Consider the following 8,381-nt stretch of genomic DNA (forward strand, 5'->3'; position numbering starts at 1 on the left):
TCACCGCACGCGCCTCGCGCACGAACTCATACGATTTAGCCACGGACTCGTGAACAGCACGAGTGTTCTCGTCGGTGCCCACCGACGAGGCTTCTGCTGATGAGGGAGATGCTGGAGGGAGTACCGAAGACAGATCGCAGTCGGACGCGCGAAGGAGTGCCAGGTCGCGAAGAGCGTCGCCGAGTGGTAGAGGGTTGGCCTTGGCCTTGGACATGCTAATAGTCACAAGTACAAAGTGTCGGTAGTACTAGACGCGCGCCGCGAGAACCACAGTACACCGTAGCTGAGAACAAAACATTCAGCGCTGTGGATCGTCTTCTGCTAACTGCCGGCAGGATATAACAGACTTTAGGTGGTGTTTGCCCCGAATGTAGTGGACATAACGAGCAGTATATCTTAACCCTCACAAATTTACAGTAATGACGGGCCTGATTTGCCCCAAACATGGCCGGCTAAACCCCACATTGGGGTCTGAAAGGCGCCCTGTAAACCTTCGAATTTAGCTGGCCTGGGCCACGTGGTCGTGCGCCGGCGTGGGAGTTGGACTTGTGTGTTTCATTGAGTGGTGAAACTGCGCTTTCAATGTCAGTATTTTGCCTCTAAAGACATCAACCTTTGCTTAATGTCTTATGAAGCTTTTTAATAGATAGTGTACATGTAAATACAATATTAGAGATTTATTCCTTGTTTTTTAGTGGTCAGGAAAGTATTCCAGGGGCGACATATAAATTGGGTGTTACAGTGACCGGTCCTATACTGTAGCCCCATCTGCAGCGGTTCTGAAAAAGTGGAAGCCTGCCGTGGTACGGCAGGCGACACTCAGCAGCGCGTTCGGACCGAGGAAAGACCTGAGCAAAAATCATGGGGATTTGATTGATACACTAGTGTAGGGAAAAGACGAATGCGAGATCTGGCTACGAGGTTGTGGTCACATTGTTTGGCGCTGCCTGGTTTGCTTCCGCGCGCGCACAGACTCGCGCTCTCTCTCCTTTTCCCCGAACAGGAGGGCTTACACAGGGGTCCAGCGCTTAACTTCGAGGGTCGAGATGCTTGCCCTTTGTATTCATCTAGGTCTTTTGCTGATGCCGAAGATGACACCAACCATTTTTGCTCTGGATCTCTGTTATAAAGGCCTTCCTACTAGGAAAGCACTGCTAATTCTGTAGCGCTGAGAGCGTCGGCGTTTGGTAGGATAATGATCTCGATGGTGAGCGAAAGGCCGGGATCAGAATTCCTTGTCAGCGTGCGTGAAAACGACCCCGAAAGTCGCAGTTTGGCAGATTCCGACAGATAGATGACCTCGCTGGAGGGGGCAGTAGGCCAAGTGGTAATTATCCATTTGTATTTCTATGCTGCCAAGTATGGGCGGAAAGCGATTGTCTAAAATACAGTGCCATACATCATGCAACCCAATAACCCCAAATGATTGGTCCGTCCTACTGTAGCCCTTGCGAAGAGAAGTCCGTATTCCCAATAGACGTCATGATAAACGTCCCTTGAACCCGGATGATGCAGCAGAAATTAGATGATTCTATGTGTGGATGTCCACTGTGATCGCCGCAGAGGACGGGACCGTGCGTGCTGCACGGTCCTGCAAGAGGCCCCATTCGACCCACCAGTCGTCCGCCTCGTCCTCCGGGTCGTATGAGAAAATAGTGCGGATAGCCTAGTGCAACATCGCAGCATGAGCAGACGCCGTCACCGAAAATACATTCACGCACCTCTTCAAGGAAGACCACGGCCATTGCGTTGTCCATGTGCTCGACCGTCGTCTTGAGGTAGCGCGCTTGCTCGACGCCTGCAGGGAGCGCCATTGCGAGTGGGTTTACGCGCTGCACTTGGTTTACTTTCGCGATGCGCTCCATGCGCTTCGTCGACAGCGCGGCGAGGAAGGATTGAATCTGGTCCTTGCGGTGCAGATGGTGGAAGAGCCGTCCGAGCATCATGCCGTCCTCAGCCGCGAGCCCCATCGCATACATGTTGCCAGCCTGCAGCCTGCCGGTCAGTGGGCGGGACTTCGACACAAGCAGAACGCGCACCGTTATCGGGTGTGCGGCATCGCCGACGATCAGCACGGGGCCATCGGGGTGGGTCCACTCCTGCATATGTGCTTTGCCGCTGACGGGTACGGCAATGACGGTGTGCGCCCGCTCTGCTAGCTTGCGCAGACTTAATATGGATGTCAGATAGATGCGCAAACGCACGCTGAGTAAAACGTGCCGTGGCTCACAACCCGTCAACGCCTTCATCAACTTGGCAGATCCCTCCGCTCGTTTGGCTTGTTCATCGCCCTCCTCTCTGGGCGCATATATGTGAAGGGAAAACTCGTTTTCTGACTGAGATTGCTTGGCCATCATGTCGCATCTCATTCACGAGCAGAAATTAGACAGGACACTCACTGTCATGAATCCTGTGACACCATACGAGTCGCCGTACCAGACATAGACCGTGCCTTCCTCCTTTATACATCTTAGAGAAACATGGAAGGTACATTTTACTTAGCTCGCACCTTGCCTTTCAACAGCTTCGCCAGCTCGGGGTCTGACTGCATACTGGAGGCGGCAATGACTAAGCTGGAGGAAGAGTTCATGGCCACCAGTCACAAGTCAATGTATGAAGACGTACTTGAACATCATAACGTTCTTAAAGACTTCGTGTTCCGGCCCACCCAGAATTACCTTGCGGCACAGGGAATCAACGGCGCCATCCGCACCCACGATGCAGTCCGCGGAAATCTCCTCGCCAGAGGCAAGTATGACGGATGGTCTCTCCCGGCGAACCTTGACCTCCACTGCTTGCGCATTTGTGCGGACCGTCGTGCCGTGCTCGACGGCTGCGTCATACAGAAACTTCCTCATGTCTGCGTACTGGATGGAATAGCACGTTTAGATACGAGAGGGGTGGCTGTACTCGAAAAGCCACTGACGTGCATTGACAGATACTCGCCCCCGCTCTCCGTGCGAAAGTCGTCGATCCATTCACCGTCTGCTGTTACTCGGCCGGTATCATCTAGTCACCACAGAAGTTAATTCGAATGGCGTGTGTACGGGGAAAGGGATACCCACAGCGCATAAATTGCGTGTATTGCGAGACGACCGCACAGGCCTTCAGCTTTTCCTCGAAACCCCAGCGGTAGAGGATCTTCGTTACGTTAGGGCCCAGCCTGCAACCCCCTGACAGGGCTGTCTGAATTTGACATGGTTCTCAGTCTAACCCCGCGTTATGATACGGTCGAAGAACAAACCTCAGACAATGCGGGGCCTTGCTCTATCAACGTGACATGATGGCCGACCCTGGAGAGAGACAGCGCAGCGGTCAAACCGGCAATGCCACCTCCGAGGACGACAAATTCAATCGGCAAAAAGTCCGATGCTCTCTATACCCGTGGTGGAGTAGCCCCGTTAGCGCCGCGTGATACACTAGCGTTGGAATGGAAGCCAGACCATTTCCTTTCGTGTCCGCGGTGCGGAAGTAGCTCGTGAGGGGTATCAAAGAGTGCGGGGGGATATAGGTGAGGGAACAAACGAGGGCGCCTCAGGGACGGGTAGCGGAATGTATATGTACCTTCGGCGCGCGGCAACATTGTTACCACTTCTACCAATCATTACGAGGGAGCCGCTGCAGCAACAGAGGCGCCTCGAGGCGTTGCGCACAGGCCGGATATAGGATGGGCCGCACGATCGACTGGCGATCTAGAAGGCGCAGCGCGATCAGACATTGATCAGCGAAGGTCTGCGAGAGGCACCCTGCGCGCCAGGATGTTGGTGCCGGTACGGCCTGGTACGGCACCGAGAGTCGGAAGCACGGCGGAGAAAGGCGGAAGGCCCCATGGAATGCCTCGGACGGATAGGAGGCGAGGGAGGGGGCCTAGGCCATTAGGCTGTGTCGCAGCCTTGTACCCTATCATTGACTACAAGCTAATCGCCGTGGTTGGCCGTCCTCAATGAGGCGTCCTGGCTCCAGAGGTGATGGAGGCGTCGGGTGCCCGTACCATGAGGGCTTGAGGGGAAAGGTTCTGAGCCTGGTGCTCCGCAGAAGCGATGTCTGTCGTGATAAGAAACGACAGCAGCCATAATAGCCAGGTGAGACATGCGCATATATGTATTCTTCTGGATGATGTCGTCGCACCTTGCAACTGCTGTATATCCTCAAGCTTCCGTGGCCATGACGCATATTTTGATCCCGATAGGTGTGTACTGTCAGCCAGAACATCGCTAATTCTGGCCGTGCATTTGTCTCCGGCCAAGTCGAATGCGGGGAAACATGCTGAAAGCGCAAGGACGTCGACTCCAGTCATCGGACCGCATTTATTGTATTACTGTCGCATCTCCATCATGATTTGACTGCCACGAAGGCTACTTTGGACGCTAGATGTCGAGGCCAGTGCAACGTGGAAGTTGATTCAAGTGTGCACATCGCATGTAGAATGCTGGAACTGGCTCGGTCGTCGACGATCGCCCGCTATTGGTTGGTTGGTATGATCATTGACCAAAAGCCACAACTACGATTGGATTAGCTCCCATCAGAGACAGACCTCCGGGTTGTTAGGCTGAATTATGTTCTACATCGGCGGAGCGACCGGGTTCGCGGTACGAAGGTTACAAATTGAGCGCTGACGATGATTTGCCTGCCGACGCAGTATGTTTCAAAACTTACAAGCCTATTTACACGTATGACCATGTGGGCCAGTTGCCCTGACGATGTTTGAGCTGTGGTGGGCTGTTGGAATGGTGGCAGTGACCTCTGGAACTTGCGGACAGAGTGGTTGATGAGTTGTAGGACGTATAACCTGACAATGGCAAGATGTTATCTTGCTTGAATTTCGACAACAAGTTAATTACATAAGTCTAGCCGGTGATTATATAAGGTGTGGATGAGTTATCCTGAAATGGAAATAAGTTGGCGACAAGTTGGCGCTGTGTTTAACCTTTGCCAGCCGCTTATCAGCGTCGAACTTGATCGAGCTGCAATGAGTGTTCGTGACGTCTATCGCCATCGACGCCAATCTCTATACGTGCTACAGCTGCAGGCAGTCCGTGATACATAACCGTATGCCTGGTTGGCTAGGGTTAGGATGGGGCACGCCATCTGCAGAAGTTATCTGATTTCGGAGTAGATTCGAAGACGTGAAAAATGCAGAGGAACGTTTGGGCGGGAGTCAGACCAGGAACACCGCCATGTCATTCGATCTGCCCTGAACCGTAGACCCGCCGAACTTAACTCCAGCCTCCCCTGCATCTGCGGAAGTGTCCGCATGTGACCTCATTCACTCCTAGGCTCTCTATGTGAATCGAATCTCTCTTTCTTTCCTTTCTCATCCTCCAATCCTCTCCGTTCTCCCCCACGACCTGTATCCCTATTTCTTCGACGATGGTGAGCGCATATTTTGCAGCCGGCGCTCATCGCTCACGGCAACATTCAGCGCGCACCCGAGACGCTGCCTATTGAGTTTGTGGTTGTCGGTGGCGGTGTAGCAGGTCTTACGTCTGCTATCGCGCTCAGCCGTGTAGGTCACAAGGTGACCATCCTGGAGCAGCGCGACGACTTCCAGGAGGTGAGCGACCCCGAATTTGATTTGCCTTCGCGTGCCGCGCGCCCAGAACCGAACGCTCTGCGCCCAGACAATATTAGCCGGCGGCTGCAGATTCGCGCCAAACACGACGAGAATTTTCTATCGCTGGGGGTTGGAAGAAGAGCTCAGGAAAATCAGCATATGGGCGCGATATGTGCAGTTTTCCCGCTGTGAGCGGTCTCAAGACCCACTGTGCGTGCTACTTGTCTGATTGCTGCCGGCAGATGAGTCTGGCGAAGTGGTGGCCAAGGGAGAATGGGTGCACGACTTCAAAGTGGAGAGTGACGGCGAGTTCATACAGATGCAAGTGAGAAAACGCCCTTATCGCCCTGGTCGCTGCGCCGTCTCACGCGCGCGAACTTATAGTACGGGGCTTTTCGCAAACTGCTGTACGAGACCGCGTTGAAGTACGGCGTCACTGTCCGTGCAAATTCCAAGGTCACGTCCGTCAACATCAAGCCCGAAGCGCCCTCCGTAACACTCGAGTCTGGGGAGGAGATCGTCGCGGACGTGATCATTGGCGCAGACGGCTGCCATTCACTATCTCGGCAGGTGATGTTCGGAGAACAGGACTATATGAAGCGCAAAAACATCGTCATGTATAAGTACGTGATGTGCTTCTCTTCATGCTGGTCAGTGCTCATGATGAGTGCAGTACGGTCGTCCCCGTGGAGAAAATGGCAGCCGTCCCGGAGCTGGTCCCGTACCTTGAGCGAGATGTAAGACGGTGCGGGCTGCTCATATTATGGGCTACTGAACTTACAACAGAAGGTCGGCATGGTGGTTTCCTGGTTTGGCGACCGTTACGGTGTCATGGGCTTCCCCTCGGTGAGTACTCGCGCGCGACTCTGCGGATTGCAGACTGAAATTAAGCGTGTGCAGCAAGGGGACGTATACAATCTACACGTCTATACTCCTGAGACGACCCCCATGCCAATCCCAGTATCGGAGGTGGACTCTGCTCACTTGGTCCAAGCCATGAACGGCTGCGATCCCCAGTATGGTTTCTCCATCACAGCGCTGTCACACTCTGGTTTGCTCACTTTGTCTGACCAGCCTGCGCAAGATGGCAGAGTTGGCGACCCAGATTTACGCCGTGCCCATTGTGGAGCGCCCGCATCTGGACGACTGGCTGCACGAAGACGGCCCCTTCCTCGCGATTGGCGAGGCCGCACACCCCCTTTCGGTACGTTAAACCCAACAAATACCGCATATAGCCACCGTTCTTATGCGCATGCACCTCGAACCCAAGTCCGGCTCAATCTACGCGCTTAGCCTCGCCGCGGCAGACGGCATGATGCTCGGCCGGCTCTTCTACCACCTGCGGCGCAAGGACCAAATCCCGGTCTTCCTCGCCGCGCTCTCGGAGATGCGCCACAAGCGCGTGCAGGAGGTGTGGGATGTGCAGAGCACGAACCCCGCCGCTATGAGTATGCCGCCGGGCGTGGAGCATTCTGAGGGGCTCGCCGCGGCGGAGGCGATGGGCGACGGGCGGGCGCTAACGATGACGCAGGACGTACGTGTTTCTCTTCATTCGATAGCGTTTTGTGTCGTATGTGCGCGCTTGCGTGCGTGTGTGAGCGGGCAGAGGAGGCTGACGGGGGTTGACAGGCGATCCGTGCGGTGTTCGCGTACGACCCCGAGGACGAGGCGGACAACTGGTTGGTGCAGTGGGGCTTGATGCGAGAGCGCACGCAGAGCGAGGCGCCGCTCACATTTGCGGTGGCCATCGCGCACCAGAATGAGCAGACTGAGGGTTAGCGCGCGTTCCTCAAAATCTCTTGTTGAGATCCACTCGTCGATCCCTACGGGATCGGATTTGATTTATACCTATCCTATGACGGGGGTCTGGCCTCTTCGATGTGTGTATGCATTATGACCTATGTAATGTTGGATTATGCTCGGACTGTGTGTCGGTCAGTGTCCGTATGTCATATTGCACACGTCACAGACATATTGTCAAGCGGCGGTACGTGCATTTTGAACTACTGACGGAGAACCAGACTATCGAAATCACGGATACTAATGAAGGCCCGACATTGCTTCAAACATGCAATTATTACAGAAACCGACTGCATTGAATGTGTGGCGGAAGTTCGCCACTCTGCCAGGTATTGGCGTCTCGCAGGCGATTGCCTTGGCAGAATCTTTCCAGGTCAATGACAGAAGCTAGCAAATGTACTTCCCATGATATTGAAACCTCGTTAAGTGATTGATAGCGCGTCACATTGTAGTCGGTCTAGATTCTTTTCTCGGCCCAAGTTGATGGACTATCTCTGGCTCTTCACATTGAGTGACATGGTAATGCGTTACAAAGTACTTACTCCTTCGACAGGTAGCCTAAATTCGAAGGTTTACGGGGTACCCTTCAGACCCCAATGTGGGGTTTAGCCGGCCATGTTTGGGGCAAATCAGGCCCGTCATTACTGTAAATTTGTGAGGGTTAAGATATACTGCTCGTTATGTCCACTACATTCGGGGCAAACACCACCTAAAGTCTGTTATATCCTGCCGGCAGTTAGCAGAAGACGATCCACAGCGCTGAATGTTTTGTTCTCAGCTACGGTGTACTGTGGTTCTCGCGGCGCGCGTCTAGTACTACCGACACTTTGTACTTGTGACTATTAGCATGTCCAAGGCCAAGGCCAACCCTCTACCACTCGGCGACGCTCTTCGCGACCTGGCACTCCTTCGCGCGTCCGACTGCGATCTGTCTTCGGTACTCCCTCCAGCATCTCCCTCATCAGCAGAAGCCTCGTCGGTGGGCACCGACGAGAACACTCGTGCTGTTCACGAGTCCGTGGCTAAA

General features: G+C 54.1%; 2 protein-coding genes across 2 annotated transcripts; one reads left to right on the forward strand and one right to left on the reverse strand.

Annotated features, from left to right (window-relative positions):
• Nucleotides 1-1,531: 1,531 nt before the first annotated feature.
• On the reverse strand, nt 1,532-3,605 carry POSPLADRAFT_1043992 (hypothetical protein; the record flags this gene model as incomplete). The annotated part of the gene is made up of 8 exons (XM_024478434.1): nt 1,532-1,666; nt 1,722-1,988; nt 2,040-2,345; nt 2,400-2,459; nt 2,510-2,573; nt 2,626-2,860; nt 3,066-3,163; nt 3,565-3,605. 8 exons carry the CDS (start codon nt 3,603-3,605, stop codon nt 1,532-1,534), a joined length of 1,206 nt encoding a protein of 401 aa, XP_024343408.1.
• A 1,765-nt stretch (nt 3,606-5,370) lies between these two features.
• Nucleotides 5,371-7,333, forward strand: POSPLADRAFT_1043993 (hypothetical protein; the record flags this gene model as incomplete). Its single annotated transcript, XM_024478435.1, is given in 11 exon segments — nt 5,371-5,373; nt 5,393-5,554; nt 5,622-5,742; nt 5,797-5,879; nt 5,939-6,177; nt 6,228-6,291; nt 6,341-6,400; nt 6,434-6,570; nt 6,629-6,758; nt 6,825-7,088; nt 7,184-7,333. The coding sequence occupies 11 exon segments, from the start codon at nt 5,371-5,373 to the stop codon at nt 7,331-7,333; spliced, it is 1,413 nt and encodes a 470-aa protein (XP_024343409.1).
• Between the last annotated feature and the right edge of the window lie 1,048 nt (nt 7,334-8,381).

This window comes from Postia placenta (assembly GCF_002117355.1).
Source record: "Postia placenta MAD-698-R-SB12 unplaced genomic scaffold POSPLAscaffold_2, whole genome shotgun sequence".
In the NCBI taxonomy this organism is placed as follows: domain Eukaryota; kingdom Fungi; phylum Basidiomycota; class Agaricomycetes; order Polyporales; family Adustoporiaceae; genus Rhodonia; species Rhodonia placenta.